The 20045-nt window shown below is 42.6% G+C and overlaps 1 protein-coding gene across 2 annotated transcripts in view; it reads left to right on the top strand.

The window, feature by feature from the left end:
• The first annotated feature begins 1655 nt into the window (after nucleotides 1-1655).
• Nucleotides 1656-20045, top strand: part of ptprb (protein tyrosine phosphatase receptor type b) — a 114899-nt gene continuing 96509 nt past the window's right edge. For both annotated transcript variants that reach the window (XM_060839738.1, XM_060839742.1), the window contains exons 1-3: nucleotides 1656-1890; nucleotides 14101-14178; nucleotides 16109-16233. In XM_060839738.1, the coding sequence (XP_060695721.1) occupies nucleotides 1764-1890; nucleotides 14101-14178; nucleotides 16109-16233 (330 nt within the window). In that variant the 5' untranslated portion in view covers nucleotides 1656-1763. The remainder of the gene's footprint in view (nucleotides 1891-14100; nucleotides 14179-16108; nucleotides 16234-20045) is intronic.

Raw genomic sequence — 20045 nt, 5'->3', positions numbered from 1 at the left:
TGGAATTTGTGTGTACTGACTTCAACATGTAAAAGGGAGCGTGGGTTTATCCAACAATTGTACAGATGGAATGGCCTGTTGACTCCTGTGCTAACAGCCATATGGTGAGAGAGAATAGATTGCACAAAAATACCACAAGGGCGAAGTGGCCGAACTTGAAATAGAACGAACCAACTTTGGCATTCTCATCACGGTTAGCCGAATTCGAGATGGCTTCGCATCTGATGTGACCATGAGTGTTAGGACGATTTCCGAGAAGTCGCACTACATGACAGTCTGGCATGAAAGATTCAAAAGAGATTGAATAGGAGGAAGTGGTCGTCACTAACTTTTTTTTCTCCCTGAAGACACATTTCCTTTCGACGCTGAGCTTCAGCGATCTGTGCTGAGTGAGAGTATGTAATTTAGTTACAAGAATATTGTAAAAATGGACAGCCCTCTCTTCATGGTTTTTACGTTTACGCTACTAGCTTTATCTGGTAAGTGGATTAAATTCAGCAGTGCTCAATAGTTGTATAGGAATCGGCGTTCCCTATTCCATGTTAATCATTGCCAGCAGTCCAGGTTTAACTGCAGTTTTTTTTAAAAAATGAACGGAAATTAGTTTTTTTTAAAATATTGTACACAAAGATACGCTGTGACAGAGCTAGTACCTCAAAACACATTGTGAGATGGTTTGCAGTGTTCTAATCCTAGCTGGTAACAAAATAGTTAGATTTGGTGAAATAAATTTTAAAACAGACCGATGTCTTCCGGTTCCAATCAGGATTGACTCTGTCCAGTCGCCTCCACTGCGGCCACTTCTGCAACTATTGAATATTGTTAGAGGTTACAGTCACTTGTGTGGTTGGAGATGGGGGAGGGGATGAAGAGGGTGGGAGCAGACCTCTGTCGATATTCTAGCTGATGGAACAGAGGCAAGCAACTGACTGAAGGGATAACCCCCACCCCCCCCCCCCCACCCCAAAAAAACCCTGAGGTACACGTGTAGTCGGTGTGGGGTGCATCCCAGTGTCTTTGACCTTGTTTGCGAAGTTGAATGATGTGCCATTGTTTCCACACAATTCCAAGTTAAATAGAGGAGTGGGGGGGACATGTGTTTTCTGTCAATTCGGGATCGAAGTTTAACGGAATGGTATCGATATAGGCTGGAGTAATAGATCTGCTGTGGAGAGGTTTCTCTTATGTAATTGGCCAAAGATCCTGCGTCTGTGCAGTGAAGGCTTTGTTTGTCAAATAATGTCCACATACAGATGGTTACAATATCATGTCCAAATGCAGATTGTAATACAGATTACAGCAAAGTAATGTCCAGTGACAGATTGTAACAATGGTCAAATACAATTTGTAACAATGTAACATCCAAATATAGGTTGAATTGCAGCTGTGTAATGGAGTGAGCGACCTTCCTTGATGTCTTATTTTTGACAGTGTAACCATGTGTTTTAACTGGTCTGTGTATATGTGTGTTGGTACTTCTCCCCACAGACGGATTTCTGATCCTCCATGCTAGAAAGGAACAGTGCCTGCTGGGCAACAACCTGAAGGTGTTGGTTGGCACATGCAAACTGAACAGCCGGTGGCAGCAGTGGCAGTGGACGGGCCAGGGGAAACTGCGCCTCTGGCAGCTAGACCGGTGCCTGTCTACGGTCAACACGACTCGGCGGCTGTCCCGCAACCTGGCGCTGCAGGAGTGCGCCCGGGCGCCCCGTTGGGTGTGCGAGGATGGGCTGCCGGGCAGCCTCGGGCTCGCCCATCCGAGAATGTTCCTCAAGAAGTGGGGCTACTTGGCGGTGGTGTCGGCCCAGACGAAGTACTATGACAGCTGGCTCATGTACGAGCGCGGGGAGCACGGGGAGGCCGTTAAACTCAACTTGTGCCCAACACAAGGTGAGAGATCCCGAGAAGTGGGCCTGTAGATGGGCCGACTTGCCACATTTCTCATATCCGCCGGGCTAACTAACCAGAAAACAGGCTCACTTTTTAAAGCAACCCTCTCAATAAAACACAAACATCTCTCATTGATTAAAACACAAGAGAAATCTACCCAGAAATAATTACACGCAAGGTTAGAGTTTACCAATCAGTAAAAACCGAAGTCGCAGGTCAACCAGAGGGAGAGCACCTCCTATTATCTGCTAGGATCTGAACATCACATTGACCTTAAAATATGGGATTCGTTACCGTTTTCCGAGTAATCCCATTGGAAACGCTATTAGGATGTTTTAAAAGCACAAGTTCTATCCCAAGGCCGAACTCATCTCATATAAGAAAGGTAGTGAGTGTAGACAGAGATTTCCATCTCCATTGTGTCCTCACCACAGCCTAGAGTGTGTTAGCGGTTAGAGGCCACAGGGGTATACAAGACTGGGGAATGAAATCACAGCCAGGAATGTTGATCCCGCTTTCCAGAAAGTGCAGAATGTGCACTTTGAAACTCCCGGAGAGCTGGAACATTAAAGGATGGGTGGCGGTTTCCTTTTCGGAATGATCTGGAAATCCAGAACTCTGTTGCAGAGGAAGGATATGACTCTGAGACAGGCCTTGACTCGTTTGATAGTTTGCTTCAACTTCAGAAACCAGGGGAGTGCTGATTTGTCTGGGAACATTTTTTTTCCATGCCAAACAAATAAATGTCATAATTCGCTTAAAGACCATTATCCCTACTGCTGGGTGGAAAGCACTATTTACCCTGTATCATAATTGAAAGAACGAATATTATCCACGTTGGTTTTTAAATTTGGAGATATTATTACACACCTTTGAAGCAGCTGGGACTTGAACTCAGGCCAGAGGTAGGGTCACTGCCCCTGCGCCACAAGACCTCAATGTTCCTTCACTATCATTTTGGGATAAGGGTAGGGGATGCGGACAAACGCGTACCGCTTGCAGCTGCAGGAGACAGGGATGTCAGCGCCTCCTCAGCGGGTTAGCTGCTAGGGAAAGTGAAATGGGTCAACTTTCAACAGGTGTGTGTGGAGCTAAAAATAAAAAGGCGACGTGTTTCTCCAGAGGAATTTGTGATTTTGAAAAAGGAAACAGTGGTGAAAGTGAGGACGGTGCAGGAGTTGAGAGCCCCACGGAGCTCGGACAGCATTTGGTCACCTTCCTGCTCCTGCTTGACAATATATATTTCCTTTCTTTGGTTTGCCTCATTCCTCCTGGACTTCCTGTAATCGTTCACGTATTGCTTCCCTTTCTCTGCTGCACTGATGTTCACTCTGCCTTCATCCAAAGCGCAGAGTGGGTCCCCACTCCACTGCCTCAGCATTCGACTGCCCCATCCCTATCAATGCCTCCCTCCTTCCGACTCGGAGAATGATGTGGAGATGCTGGTGTTGGACTGGGGTGGACAAAGGTAAAAATCGCACAACACAAGGTTACAGTCCAACAGGTTTATTCGAGTGCTTCCAACTAAATCTGTTGGGCTATCATCTGATGTTGGGTGATTTTTAATTACTGGAAGAATGACCAATGAGAATAGCAGCATGTTGGGACTGCTGGGTGACTCTGCTATGTTTGGGGGGAAAGGGTGAATTGGTCACAAGCTTGTGTCATAAGAGAATGATGTGGATTTTGGATGTAGGGAGGGAGTTGCTAAGGGGCTTGAAGTTTTGTAGTAGCAGTTTGAAGGTGTGATATTCAACCAGATGCCATCCTTAACAGGAGGCTTGCTCGGGATGGGAAGTAATCCTGCCACGGCAGATAGTGGAAACTGAATTGAAAAAAAATCTGGAATTAAAAATCCCATGTCAGGAAAGAAAACTTATCTGGTTCACCCATTTCCTTTAGGTAAGGAAATTGCCATCCTTACCTGGTCTGGCTTACACGTGACTCAGACCCGTAACTGCCCTCTGGACAATGGGGAATATGCAATAATTGTTCGTCTAGCCAGAGACGCCCACATCCTGTTAATGAATAAAATAAATAGATGAAGGGCGTTTGCCCGAAACGTCGATTTCGCTGCTTGTTGGATGCTGCCTGAACTGCTGTGCTCTTCCAGCACCACTGATCCAGAATCTGGTTTCCAGCATCTGCAGTCATTGTTTTTACCTAATAAAATAAATAGTGAGTGCCTCCTCAGATTAGCAATGATGCTTAAAACTGTTCCTCTTGCAATTGCTACTTGCGATACCAAGCTAACTAATTTTTTTTACAACTACAGTTTTACTTTCGCCTTCACAATGATGCACAGCAAGTTAGCTGCACAAGCTAGTGCAAATAGGTTTGGGAATCACATCCACATTTGATTTCCTTTGAATATAGTGCACTGTATCTAAATAGTGCTACAACCCCTCAAATAGGTTTTCCCATATCTTTTAAAATGAATTTAGCTTCAGACGTGTGTGAAATTGGGTTGCAAAGTTTTCATTCTGTGCTTTCAATTTCCTTACGAACGTCAGTATTGAACCTTTACAATACAATCAAATCCCCGTACTCTCCTAATTTGAAAAATAGTCAGAGGGAGGCTGACTTTGTGTTAGCAAAGCGTTCACCTAGTGGACAAAGTGTGAATCGCACCCTACAATATATCCACTTGTGGATGCAGCAATTACTGTAAGGTGGGGCCAGTTTACTTCCCACAAAGCTAAGAAGTTGATCTATAAATATCTGGAGACAAGGTCCATACCCATTCCAAAATATAGGAGAGAGGGATTTTCTGGTTTCTGATTTGAATTCGTTCATTCAAACTAACTATCCAGTACCTTTTGGATGTTATTTTTTGTTTAGCATCATTGATCATTACAGTAATTCTCACAGACTGATAATTTTTTACAGATTTTTCCTTTATGTATCTCGCATTTATCTTCAAATCTTGTCAATGCTTGATTTATCAATGAAAATAATCAGTTTTTCTTGTCAATTCCTTGTAGGATTTGAACAACTCTATCTCATCCACATGCAACCTATAAAAGCAAATAGTCTGAGTTATCTTAGGGTTTTCTTTACAAGTCAAAACCCATAATCTTGGCATTTGCCTGAGAGATCTCATTACACTGTCTCTAAACTAATGTATGTCCCCACTAACAAGGGGCCCACAAGTGTACACAGCATTCTGAATATGATTTGATCATTAGTGCAAAAACAAAATACTACAATTACTGGAAATCTGAAATAAAACCAAATAGTGTTGGAAATCAAGGAGCAGACTGGGGGGGGGGGGGGGGGGGGGGGGCTGAATTGTCCACTTCTATTTCATACATTTGAAAGATTAAGTTTGGCAGCAACTGTGGAGGAAGAAATAGAGTTAGTATTTCAAGTTGATGACATTTCATCAGAATTCTAGCTACTGTTTTTTGCAATTATTGCAACTTTGTTCTAATTCTGTTCAGTTTGGCTTAATGGAAGTCCCCAAAACCCAGCTCGTTATTCCATCATGTTCAGCATCATCATGAGCGTATGATATGTAAATGCAAACAATTTATGCAAATCCAGAAATGTATGTGTGAGAGAAGAAGAGCAAACAAATTATGCACAACACCTGACCCATCTTACTAGACAGTGCCAGCCAATTTATGAATCATTAGCTTCACCATGGACTTTTCTCCCTTTTTGTTCAACTAATTCTCTTTCTGTACTACTATTTCCCATTTTATTCATGTTTATTGTTGAATTGCCACTGCTCTTAAACTTGCTCCATATAACCTGCCAGGCCTTCCAGCATGGCTTTGCCAGAAATATGGACTATAGTGTGCAGTGGAACAATACATTGCAGCAATGCAGAGTTGAGGTGAGACAGGATACACCCTCTTTTAATGGCATTAATTATCATAAGGTATATTTAAAAGTTCATTGTAAACAAGGCTGGATGGATGAGTAGTGAATAGGTAAAGTGATAGGGTGAATAGGTGGGTGAGGTAAATGGATTGATGGGTAGGGTACTAGATGGATAGGTTGGTAGGAGGGTCAGGCGGTGCGGAAGTTAGTGGGTAAGGTGTTTGGTAGGTGAAATATAAGATGGGCAGAGTGGTGAGTTGGCAGATGGGTAAAATGGTACTTGAATGGGTAGCTAAATGGACCAGGGCTAGTCAGGTTGAGTCAGGACAAGGCCAGTCAGATCTAGTTGGGGAGAAAGTTGGATGGATTGGGCAGTCAAGTGTGGAAAGCTTTCAGAGTAAATGGGGCTGAGTCAGGCAAGTGGAGGATGTTAATTGAGGGGTTTGAGGAGAGTTAGGAGAGAATCAAGTAGTCATTGTGTGTGACTGGGGTCTCAGTTGTATAGTTACCAAGGACACAGACTAGGTTTTTTCTGGCTAACCTTTCCTGGTTAATTCCAGGTAAATCCAATTCAAAGACTTTTACAGAAAATCTTGGGGAGCAGGAAATTGCTAATCAGAAATTCAAACTTCCCAATAATTCCCAAAGGGGTCGGCCTGTCATAACTTCCCATATGTTGCAACAATATCTTGGATCAGCATTTGGTTTCTGACAATCCAGAGACTGGAGGATTTGTGCCTATCTGACATTGACTGCATACCCACCATTATTCTCTCCTAAAATGGGTATGGTCAAGAATGGTTATGATGCTAGATCAGTTGCTCAAAGGAATTTGGTTCATATGGCATATTGTGAAATTTAATTTAATAAATTGAGGCAGCACGGTGGCTTAGTGGTCAGCAATGCTGCTTCACAGCACCAGGGACCTGGGTTTGATTCCAGCCTTGGGCAACTGTCCATGTAGAGTTTGCACTTTCTCCCCATGTCTGTGTGGATTTCCTCTGGGTGCTCCAGTTTTCTCCCACAGTCCAAAGATGTGCATGTTACGTGAATTGGTTGTGCTAGGGTAGAGGGAATGGGTCTGGGTGAGTTACTCTTCAGAGGGTTGGTCGGGCCAAAGGTCCTGTTTCCACACTGTATGGGATTCTTCTAAACAAAGCTGTGAATTTGTGCACTTGCACCAAAAAGATTGATCTTGAAACTTGCAAAATCTCAGATTAAATCCTCTTGCATTTTCTAATTAAAGCGAGCACTGCCATTATGATTTAAGTTAAAACCGCTGCAGTCTCTGCCAGTCTCAGAATTTGTCCCAGTGCCTCAGAAATCCAAAACTATCCCGTCTGTGGATATTTTTTCCTGTTCAACCTGTATAAAGGTGGTATGAAATGCCTCTGAAGCAGGTTGAACTTGAACCTAGGCCTTCTGGCCCAGATGTGGGGGATACAGTCACAAGAACCCACTGCACCATTTGTAAACTTTCAGGCCAACTTGGGCTAATGTGTAACACTCAGCATAATTTGGAGCTTTGTTACATAATTCACAATAGGATCATTTGAATATCAGTGTGTTATATCATTACTTAGATTCTAATCATTGGAATTCACCTAAGGAGCAAAGCATCAATCATATTTTTAATTTGTTTAGCAATCTTTATTATAATTTTCCCACCATAAAGTAGCAGAAAATCCAATGAGTTAGAAAAGACTGGAGACCTATAGCTGTGTTGCTCCAGCTGCTGTGAATATTTTTTCCTTTTCTCCACCAGTAAACATGACCAGTTACTCCCTGATCAAATAAGTAGCAGTTGAGAAAACTATGAAAGCTGTATCAATTTTCTGCTTTGTACCACCACTGCCATGGGACTTTGTGATATTGGGAGTTTTAGTAAAAGATTTACTTTTTTTATTGGTTCGAGAGAGTACTGGTCACCACACTCTCTATAAGGACCCAAAACATTCAGTGCTTGAGGGTATCAGTCCAATTCAATGTGCTCAATGAAAAAATTCTTTGAAGTCTTCAAGACACTGCTTTAAATGGTCCACCCCCATTCTACTGCAGAATTCGAGACAGCAGAGGTAGGTATGCTCTGAGTGACCATGATACAGCTAAATGCCTACGCTGCATATTCAATCCACCCCAAACTAGAAAAATAAGCTAGGCTCATGGTTAGGTCCAAACAGCAGGCAAAAATTCCATTCATCCTTTCGGCATGGAACATTCCTGTAACTGGCATCAATGCAATATATTTATTTTAGCTGCATTTGATAAAACCATTGGAGATGCAATAGATTTTAATAAATCTACACATTAGGTTTGTTCTCATTTTCCATTTTGCCTTTTATTTCCTTGTTTGTATATACTCACCCTTGTTTGTAAACTCTGTCTGAGTTTGTGTGTTATTTCCTATTATTCCCTCTTCTGCCTCAGCATATAGATTTGTTCTTCACAATAAATTTTTTTTTGCTGTTCTTGAGGTGCATTTTGTGAGATCTCTGCAATTGACACAGCTTGCAAGTTGCCTTAGTTTCCATGAATTTATACTCTACCATCTGTTTCTCCAATCTGTCCTTGTTATCGCTATACTTTCACTTCCTCGTATCCCGCCATACCTCATTTTTCTTCTCTCATGCAACAAGTAATGTGGAAATGCAGTAGAAAATGCCTTAAATACTCAACAGGGATGACAATTCTGGTCTATCGGAAAGATGTTGTGAAACTTGAAATGGTTCAGAAAAGATTTACAAGGATGTTACCAGGATTGGAGGGAGAGGCTGAACAGGCTGAGGCTGTTTTCCCTAGAACGTTGGAGGCTGAGGGGTGACATTATAGAGGTTTACAAAATTATGAGGAGCATAGATAGGATAAATAGACAAAGTCATTTCCCTGGGGTCGGGGAGTCCAGAACTAGAGGGCATAGGTTTAGAATGAGAGGGGAAAGATATAAAAGAGACCTGAGGGGCAACTTTTTCATGCAGAGGGTGGTACGTGTATGGAATGAGCTGCCAGAGAATGTGGTGGAGGCTGGTACAATTGCAACATTTAAGAGGCATTTGGATGGGTATATGAATAGGAAGGGTTTGGAGGGATATGGACCGGGCGCTGGCAGGTGGGATAAGATTGGGTTGGGATATCTGGTCGGCATGGACGGGTTGGACCTAAGGGTCTGTTTCCATGGCGTACATCTCTATGACTCTATGACACTATCTGGGGAGAGACAGAGTTAACATTTTAACTTGATGCCCTTTCATCAAAATGGGAAATATCAGAGATGTAACAGATTTTAAACAAATATAGAGATGGGGAGTGGTGAAGAAGAATAAAAGGGAAAGTCTAAAAGAGGCAAGGGAGATGAAATGACAAAAGAGATGGTACTGAAATGTAAATGGAACTGGTAATAGACAACAAAGGAGCTAAAGATTGATTGTGGAAAACATTCAACTGAAAAAATCAGAATCAATTACTGCCTTCCAAAATTTCTGTTGGTATCTCCTTGGGAGCCATCCTTTGCTTTTTCACTTATCCCGTGACCGCCTCCTTTTGTGCTTTTTGTCATTTAATCTCTCACCTATATACCTCCTTGGCTTTACCCCTCCATAAAATTTGTTGAATCTCTAACATAGAATCATAGAATCCCTACAGTAGAAGCAGGCCATTTGGCCCAACATGTCCACACTGACCCTTCGAAGAGTAACCTATTCAGACCCATTCCTCTACTCTATTATCTTCTCTTTACCCCTGACTAATGCACCTAACCTACACATCCCTGAACACTATGGGCAATTTAGCATGACCAATTCACTTAACCTGCACATTTTTAGACTGTGGGAGGAAACTGGAGCACCCAGAGGAAACCCATGCAGACAAAGGGGAGAATGTGCAATCTCCACACAGATAGCTGCCCAAGACTGGAATCAAACCCGGATTCCTGGCACTGTTAGGCAGCAGTGCTAACTTGGTCAAGCCCCAAATAATACATGACTTGTGTTTTCCTCTCTCCATCCTCCTTGAACCAAAACAAAAGGAGCTGATTGAAGATTTATTTGTGGCTTCGAAACAACAGAGCTTAAGCAGTATGCCTCATCTTGACCTGTAAAGATGGTAGGACCTCGGGAAAAGCTGATGATGATGTTTGGCTGGTAAACTGTAGGGGATTTTCAATCCACAAGACATCCAGGATTCCACATTTGTATGAAGTGACAAAGGGTAGCACTCTTTGAAAAATATGTGGTTGATTCAGAGCAGTGACTTTTCTCAATGTACCCTACTCAAGGACAGAGGTTTCTGGATTAGCCATACCAGAGACTGGGGGAGGATTTGCATGACAGATAGACAAAGAGGAGTACAGAGATGGCAGATGAGAGTGTGATCATTTGCCAAAAGAAAAGGAGACAGCAAGTCCAGGAAATTCAGTACTCCTTGGAGCTCTTACAGGTATGAAATTTTAGATGCTTACTTAGTGAGCTACGCTTCTTAATTGAAGGTGGATGACTCGAGGGAAGCTGCTACCCAAGGTTATTCTGGGAAGAGAGAGATGCTGGTAGGCAGATTAGAAAGGTTGTAGTAGTGGGTGACTCAATAGGTCAAGGGATAAGACCGTCTAATTTGCAACCAAGATTGTGACTCTTGTACAGTCTTTTGTCTCAAGTGCAAGGGCTTGGGACAAAACTAAGTTGCTGGATAAATGTCTGGAAAGTGAGGGTGAACAACCAGTGATTCTGGTTCACATGGGTACTAATAATGTAGAGATGGGTAGCATGGAGGACTTGCACGATCGGTTTCAGGAGTTATCGAGTAGGTTGAAACACAGGATCTATAGAGTAGTAATCTTAGAAATACTACCTGTGATATAAGTTGCACTATTTATGTGAAAGCATATCAGGAAGGTAAATCATGGCTTGAGAGATGGTGTAGAAGGGAAGGGTTCAAATTTTTGGGACATTGGGGTCACTTTTGGGAAAGGAGAAAGCTTTTCAGAAGGGTTGGGCTTTGCCTGAGCAGGATGGAACTAATCTCCAACCTGAGGGAGTACATAGTGCAGTAGGAGTGGATTTAAACTTGTAAGACAATGGGGTGGGTTGACTAATGAACCTAATTCTGGAAATACCAGAGAAGGTGAAAGAGAGATGGGGAATGAGAAAAAGAAATGAGGGAAAGCTTGGTTGTTGACAGTGAACAAGGAAATGGGTGCCCTCCAATGGGCAAGGATGAAATAAGGACAGGGTTAAATTGTATGGATATAAATACACAGAGTATCATGAATAAAATTGGAGAACTAGTAGCAGAAATTGCTCTTGGAGGGATATAACACAGTAGCATTGACAGATATGTGGCTCAAGCCAGACAGAATTGGATGTTTGATATTTCAGGTTATGTGGCATTTAGTAAAAACAGTATTATTGCCCATGAACAGGATGCATTCCCTGAATTAGAATCATGGAAGTGAAAAACATTAAGGGACCAGTGACCTTGAGGGGAATTTATTATTGACCTTCAACCAGTGGGGAAGAAATAAAAGAGATCATCTGAAGGCAGATTATGAAAATCTGATGAAAAAATAGGGTTCTGATAGTTGGTAATTTCCATTACCCTAGTGTAAATTAAGAAAAGGTTAGAGTGTGAGGCACGGAAAGGGAGACATTCCTTCAATGTGTGCAGGATAACTTTATATAAAAAATAATATATAAACTTCATGAAAAATAAGTTAATTTTTGACAGTCAACATGGCTTTTTCAAGGGCAGGTCAAGTGTGGAAATTGATTTGAGTTCCTTGATGAGGTAGGATGAGGGCAGTGCTGTCGATGTTCTATATTTGGACATTCAGAAAGCATCAGACACTGTGCCATATGGCAGGTTGGTTAACAAATTAATACTGTTTAGGATTGATGTGTCTGTGGCAGTATGGATTAGAAGTTGGTTAAAAGGTGGGAAACAGTTTGTATGTGAGCATTTCTCAGATTGGAGATGAGTTGAAAGTCTTTCCTAGGTTTAGATGTTGAGAGGCTTGTTTTGAGTTTTATAAATGATTTGGAGATGGATGTTTGAGGACAAAAGTCCCTAAATTTGCAGATGATACTAACCTAGGGTGAATAGTGAATTGTGAAGATAATGCTGAGTGACTTCAGAGGGCCATTGACAAAACTGGCCAAATTGCAGACGCTTTGCAGATAAATTTCAATGCAGAGAAATGTAAGATATTGCATCTTGGTAGGAGAAACACAGATGATATGTGCTCAATGGTACAACTCTGGATCGAATAAGGAGTACAGGAACTCTGAGCTTACACGCATAATTCTCTGAAGGTGGTCAGGGAAGTTGAGCTGCACATCAGACCCTCCAGTCCTACCTGTCCATCCCAACCTAAATTAGTCTAGCTAAAAGTCACAAACACCAAGCCATAGTGTAAAAGGTTTATTTGGAAGTACTTCCACATAAACCTGTTGGACTGTATCCTGATGTTGTGTGACTTTCAACTTTGTCCACCCCAGTCCATCACCGGCACCTCCACATCGTAAATTAATCTTGTCCCATTTGCCAGCATTTGACCCATATACTTGCTTAGAAAGCTTATAGGATCCTAAAACGAAGCATACAGTATTAAAGTGAGGAAGTGGTGCTGCATCTCTACAAATCATTGGTCAAATCCTGTTTGGAGTATTGTGTTCAGTTCTGGGCACTTAAATAAAATAAGGATGTTAAAGTTGAGAGTGTGATGCTGGAAAAGTACAGCAGGCCAGGCAGCACCCGAGGAACAGGAAAAACAATGCCACAGGCACAAGCCCCCTACCAGGAATGATTCCTGGTGAAGGGCCCATGTGTGAAACACTGAACCGCCCCCTCCCCACTCCCCTGGATGCCACCCAACCCACCGCACCCCTCCAGCACCATACCCCTGACTCTGAACTCCAGCATCTGCAATCCTCAGTTTCTCCAAAGGATGTTAAAGCCCCAGTGCATGCAAAAGAGATTTACTGGAATGATACCAGGAATGAGCAATTTCAAATACAAGGCAAGATTGGAGATATTGAGCTTATTCTCCTTGGTGCAGAGAAGATTAACGGGTGACATTATTAGGTGTTCAAAACTATGAACTTCTTTTTAAGAGTGAAGAGAGGATATTCTGTTTCCACTGGTAGGTGTGTCAGTAACTAGGGATCTCAATTTCAAGGTCTAGCAAGGGAGCTAGAATGAGATGAGAATTTTTTCACTCAAAGTTTTCAGAATATGTAATATGCTGCCTGGGAGAGTGGTGGAGGCAGCTCATAGATTCCATACATGGTTTCAAAAAAGAGCTGAATATACATTTGAAAGTTATAAATTTAAAGAGTCTCCAGTTTTGTCAAAAGGCTGGCAAGCTGCACCATTAACACATTTTCTCTCTCTTCACAAATTCTGCCAGAACCATTGAGTATTTCCAGCATTTTTGTTTTGTTTTCATACCAAATTTCCAGCATTCAAAATATTTTGTTTTCACATCACTGCTGTGAAGTTTGCAAAAGTGAACTTCTTCAAAAGAAAAACAACATTTCAACCACACAGGATGTCTTACAAATACAATTGGGCCTCACGCCTGCTCACGAACGTGCTCAGAATGGATGAATGTTCAAGACTGCCAATTGTTTAACTCTCTGAAACTTATCTTCGGTGTTATATCTGATAAAACGTGCCCCTGAGGAAATTCACCTTGCAATGTGTGAATTTAGCAGCTTTGATCTCTGATATTTTCTTATGTTTCAGAATGGCAACAAAAGCTGTAATTGTGGTGCAGATTAGTCCATGAAAGAAAAGCTTGCTTTCATATAGCGAATATCCAGCAGTGTTTGATGTTGAAATATCTTTCTGTAGCTTCTTTGCAGTTCAGTGTCAGACACAGCCTATTCAACATGACATTTATGTTTCTCAAATCAGCCATTTTCTAATGGAAAAGCTATTTACTGACAAATCAGCTTCATAGCTTCAACTCAGTGAACTAACTTACATACAAATCAATGACATAGATATATGACTTGGAGATGCTGGTGTTGGGCTGGGTGTACAATGTTAGAAATCACACAACACCAGGTTATAGTCCTACAGATTTATTTGGAAGCACTAGCTTTCAGAGTGCTGCTTCTTCACAAAAAACACTCAATGGAGGAGCAGCGCTCTAAAATGTAGTGCTTCCAAATAAACTGTTTGACTATAACCTGGTGTTGTATGATTTTTAACTTTGTCCATTGATATATGTTATTGTAAAACCATGTCAGATCTGCTGGTGCTGTTTACCATACTGCTGTAGCACGCCTTGTATTAACTTGGGCTTTATTTGGTATATTAAATATGTTGGAAATGATTGTGAATCACCAAACTGAAGATTCGTGTTTTTCCTTACCTTGCACACATTAGCTTTGCAAGCCAATCCTTTAAAGGAGGATCCAGACTTATTTCGAGCAAATGAAGTGACGTGGGGCAATAATAGCACACGTAAGTTAACGCATGATATTTATGTAGAATATATTTTGAGCTTAAAAGACAAATTTTGTGCCAACTCTTTGGAAAATAAAACAAAATTCTTTTCCATCCAAAGCATTCTGCTTGACTTCAGACTGAATAGCAGTCCTGGACAGCTCATTGAAAAGTGAAAGCTGTGGCAGCTAGGGGGAATCTGGCTGGAAAAGATGTGTAAAATGTGGCAGGTAGACCAATTACACCATTTCCACTCTGATACAGTTTGAAAATACCTAATTTTTCAGGCATTATGAGACACTTGACTGACGTCAGCAGGAATTCCACACGTTTAAGCAAATGATGGCCCTATTGTATCAATAGCAGCTCCATGCCAGAAGAAAGCTGGGCTGGCTATACCAGGAGATTCCAATCAGATCTGATAATCCAAAGAGTCTTTTTCATACATATGATTTACTTGTGGAGTCAGGAGGAGCAGGTGTGGCCTTTGTAAGTCTTCCTCACCCCAGACTCTCAACCCACACTCAAATTCATAGAATGCTTTGTGGTACCCAAACTTCTGCAACTTCTGATTGACTTCATGTCCATTTTGGGTGGCAAAGTTGTCAACAACATATTAATGTTGCCCAGAAGTTAAAATTCACACTCATACAATTGTTAGCATTCTCAGTAGGTTTTCATTTGGATTGGAACAGTCACTCTGATACTGATATTCACAGCCTGATACACTGAATGTATGAAAGGGTAAGCATTTCATGCAGTGATGGTGGCTCTTCAGAGCAGTGTCATCTGAAAGTATTTTAGAATTAGAATTAGAATTAGCTGTTATTGTCACATGTACGCAAGTACAGGTATATAGGAGTACAGCGAAAAGTTTGCAATGTTGCCATTCACAATGCATCTTAGATACAAGGTAGCAGGGTTCAACATCTTTGGTAAAAAGTCGAGAAATAAAGAAATAAGTTAAAAGTTTAACATTACAATTCTTTTCAGATAAAATGAAAAGTAAATTTTAAAGTTCCAAATTACAGCCCATCTTTAGCCATGTGCACACAGTCACTGCACACTGGGCTCTCCATACAAGGGCTCAATCTCTTTCCCAGACTGGGCTCCATCTCTCTCCCACACTGGGCTCCATCTCTCTCCCACACTGGGCTCCATCTCTCTCCCACACCTGGCTCCACCTTTCTCCCATACTGGGCTCAATCTGTCTCCTGCGTTGGGCTCAATTTCTCTCCCATGCTGGGCTCCATCTCTCTTCCCCGCTGGACTCCATCTCTTTCCCACACTGAGCTCATCTCCCTCTCCCACACTGGGCTCAATCTGTCTCCCACACTGGGCTCCATCTCTCTCCCATGCTGGGCTCCATCTCTATCCCACACTGGGCTTCATCTCTCTCCCACACTGGGCTCCATCTCTCTCCCACACCTGGCTCCACCTTTCTCCCATACTGGGCTCAATCTGTCTCCTGCGTTGGGCTCAATTTCTCTCCCATGCTGGGCTCCATCTCTCTCCCCGCTGGACTCCATCTCTTTCCCACACTGAGCTCATCTCCCTCTCCCACACTGGGCTCAATCTGTCTCCCACACTGGGCTCCATCTCTCTCCCATGCTAGGTCCCATCTCTCTCCCACACTGGGCTTCATCTCTCTCCCACACGGAGCTTGTTCTCCCTACCATGCTGGTCTTAATCTCCATCCACCACCACCCCTCCTCCCCCACCCTGCACCCCTGCATTACCATCTCGACACCAACTACCATCCTCTCTCTTTAAGAAGACTGCAGTGTAGGTAATAGACAATGTGAGTGGTTGCAGATTCTGGGATTTAGTTTTCCCACCTGCATTGTGCATCTTTGAATTTTAGCATTTAGTTGTCCTAGAAATACATTTCTATAAAATACCGTGTCACTTCAGGTCTGATTTCTAAATGTAGTGACATTTTATCCAGGAGGAGTTACTGAACAACTAATCGAGCTGACCACAGAGAGTTCATCATTCTCACCTCCAAGCTCATCCCCAAGGTCAGAAGATTCCTATTCTACAACGACTTCTTTTTATGATCAAACTGAGAAGGTAAGAATTGTACAACATTATGATATAAATCAATTGACAACAGCTTTGCAAATGGTAAAGCAAAAAAAGCTACATTGCTGGAGAACAAAAATTACATACTCGGTGCTTATGACAGTTTATTTTAAAATTGGGAATGTGGAATATATGTTGGAAAGGAGAAATAATTCCAATAAAAAAGTTTAGCATAACACACTCAATATTCCATTACTAGTGGGAAAGTATGATTTCATTGAAAAAAATTACTTGAAACATTTGTCGATCTTTACTTCACCAGCTGTTCTTAATTCTCATTTTTGCTAACTGAACCAGGATACGGCATGGTTATAATGCTAACATCACCTGACATGTTTGTATGTATTGATCCAGAATTAAAATGGCACCTAGGGATAATTTTTTATGATACTATCGCATATACACACTGGACTTGTTTTTGTTTGATACTGGCAAATGTATTTATTACACCAGTATTTATGAAGGGGAAGAAGACTATAAGATCATTTCTTGTCTTCTTAATACACCATACTAGGCTACTAACAGGGCAAATCCAAGACTAAGATAAGGAGGAATGTTTTTCCCTCAGAGAGTTGTGAGTCTTTGGAACTCCTTGGCACAGAGAACTGCATGGGCACAGTCCCTGTATATAATAAGGCTGAGGTATATAGATTCTGTATCATTAAAGGAATGAAGGGTTATGGGGAAAATTCAGGAAAGTAGAAATGAGGAATGTTGGATCAGCCATGATTCTATTGAATGGTAGAGCAAGCTCGATGGATGGCTGATTCTATTTCTTGAATCAGTTCTTTTGGATATACATTAGGCTTGAACACCATTTTATAGCATGGGATGTGTGAGTGAAAGACTATTTTAAAGCAAGTGGAAAAGATAGAGCAAAAGGCACTGGATGATTTTCTGCTCCATGGGCATGCAAATTCCCATTCTGAACTTGGAAAGCTGACTGCAAGGAAATTTCAATGGGTCTGCAGGTGAAAGGCCTGTCTAACAGACTCTTGTAATTATGTCCTAGGGTTTACTTACTGATACTTAAGTTTTTGTGAGCTGAAATTATATATGCAAATCTTTTGCTCTGGGTTGCTTTGTTAGTAGAAGAATGTTTACCAGTAATTCTTCAAGCTAATATATGATGAATGAAAGAGGAGGAATTGCTAAGGAATGACAGGCCAGTCACACTGCTCTGTGGGTACCTGTCAGCTTTTGCATGCTGACAACCCCTACAGCTGCAGAGAACGTTCGTGTACTTCACCTTATTATGTATAATGTGGTAAAGGTTCCATTCTCAAAGGTGGCAGTGCCAGTGGATTGCAGTGCCATGACACTGAGAAGTGAATGCTTGACTAATCACACTGCTCAAAGGTACTTTAAAAACATAGTGGTCATACTTGGTTCAGCTTTTTGTGAAGGAAGGCATATTATAGTTCGGGAGACAACCTAGCCCACTTTCTCCAATTTGCTTTTGTGACTAAATAAAAACATTTTATTAGACACCATATGATCTATCATAAGGACAAATAAAAATGAGACCATTTTACATTTTTAACAAGGTATTAAAAAAACTATGTGCCAGTAAAATCCTTTCCAAGTTCTTTTTATTGAAGAGGTACTGATCCATCTAACAGCACAAGAAGCTAGGCTGCTTTTTGACACTGAAAATAACAGTTAATATGTCATCAGAAAAAGAGACATCTATGATGACTATTGAGAATTGTATAAAAAATACAGAATGTAACTAATTTAGATGTTCAGTCTGGACGAATATAGGGTGTTAAAGAGTAAGTACAAGCACATGTAAAATTTTAATTATTATTACGTACTCAGTTTCCAACTTATTGTCATCAGTGAAAAAGGAGAAAGGTCCAATTTATTTACCAATATCCCTGATTCTTGAAATTCTTCAGAAATAAAATTCACTGATCAACAGAAGATCTGTTGTTGACTGAATGTGGATTAGTAGTGCTGGAAGAGCCCAGCAGTTCAGGCAGCATCCAAGGAGCAGCGAAATCGACGTTTCGGGCAAAAGCCCTTCATCAGGAATAAAGGCAGTGAGCCTGAAGCGTGGAGAGATAAGCTAGAGGAGGGTGGGGGTGGGGAGAAAGTAGCATAGAGTACAATGGGTGAGTGGGGGAGGGGATGAAGGTAATAGGTCAGGGAGGAGAGGGTGGAGTGGATAGGTGGAAAAGGAGATAGGCAGGTAGGACAAATCTGGACAAGTCATGGGGACAGTGCTGAGCTGGAAGTTTGGAACTAGGGTGAGGTGGGGGAAGGGGAAATGAGGAAACTGTTGAAGTCCACATTGATGCCCTGGGGTTGAAGTGTTCCGAGGCGGAAGATGAGGCGTTCTTCCTCCAGGCGTCTGGTGGTGAGGGAGTGGCTGTGAAGGAGGCCCAGGATCTCCATGTCCTCGGCAGAGTGGGAGGGGGAGTGGAAATGTTGGGCCACGGGGCGGTGTGGTTGATTGGTGCGGGTGTCCCGGAGATGTTCCCTAAAGCGCTAGGAGACGCCCAGTCTCCCCATTGTAGAGGAGACTGCATTGGGAGCAACGGATACAATAAATGATATTAGTGGACTTGCAGGTAAAGCTTTGATGGATGTGGAAGGCTCCTTTAGGGCCTTGGATAGAGGTGAGGGAGGAGGTATGGGCGCAGGTTTTACAGTTCCTGCGGTGGCAGAGGAAAGTGCCAGGATGGGAGGGAGAATTGTAGGGGTGCGTGGACCTGACCTGGTAGTCACAGAGGGAACAGTCTTTGCAGAAGGTGGAAAGGGGTGGAGAGGGAAATATATCTCTGGTGGTGGGGTCTTTTTGGAGGTGGCGGAAATGTCGGTGGATGATTTGGTTTATACGAAGGTTGGTAGGGTGGAAGGTGAGCAGCAGGGGCATTCTGTCCTTGTTACGGTTGGAGGGGTGGGGTCTGAGGGCGGAGGTGCGGGATGTGGACGAGATGCGTTGGAGGACATCTTTAACCACGTGGGAAGGGAAATTGTGGTCTCTAAAGAAGGAGGCCATCTGGTGTGTTCTGTGGTGGAACTGGTCCACCTGGGAGCAGATACGGTGGAGGCGAAGGAATTGGGAATACGGAATGGCATTTTTGCAAGAGGTAGGGTGGGAAGAGGTGTAATCCAGGTAGCTGTGAGAGTCGTTTGTAAAAATGTCAGTGTCAAGTCAGTCGTCATTAATGGAGATGGAGAGGTCCAGGAAGGGTAGGGAGATGTCAGAGATGGTCCAGGTAAATTTAAGGTCAGGGTGTTGGTGAAGTTGATGAATTGCTCAACTTCCTCTCTGGAGCACGAGGTGGCGCCAATGTAGTCATCAATGTAGCGGAGGAAGAGGTGGGGAGTGGTGCCGGTGTAATTACGGAAGATCAACTGTTCTACGTAGCCAACAAAGGGACAGGCAGAGCTGGGGCCCATATGTGTGCCCATGGCTACCCCTTTGGTCTGGAGGAAGTGGGAGGATTCAAAGAAGAAATGGTTAAGGGTGAGGACCTGTTCGGTATGAGAGTGTCGGTGGAAGGGTACTGTTGGGGACGTGTGGAGAGGAAGAAATGGAGGGCTTGGAGGCCCTGGTCATGGTGGATTGAGGTGTAGAGGGATTGGATATCCATAGTGAAGATGAGGCGTTGGGGGCCGGGGAAATGGAAGTCTTGGAGGAAGTGGAGGGTGTGGGTGGTGTCTCGAACATATGTGGGGAGTTCCTGGACTAAGGGGGATAGGACAGTGTCGAGGTAGGTAGAGATGAGTGCAGTGGGGCAGAAGCATGCTGAGACAATGGATCGACCAGGGTGGTCAGGCTTGTGGAT

The sequence above is a fragment of the Hemiscyllium ocellatum genome, chromosome 19, assembly GCF_020745735.1.
Source record: "Hemiscyllium ocellatum isolate sHemOce1 chromosome 19, sHemOce1.pat.X.cur, whole genome shotgun sequence".
Lineage (NCBI taxonomy): Eukaryota > Metazoa > Chordata > Chondrichthyes > Orectolobiformes > Hemiscylliidae > Hemiscyllium > Hemiscyllium ocellatum.
Note: the sequence above shows the minus strand (reverse complement) of the source record. Positions and strands in the feature narration are given on the sequence as shown.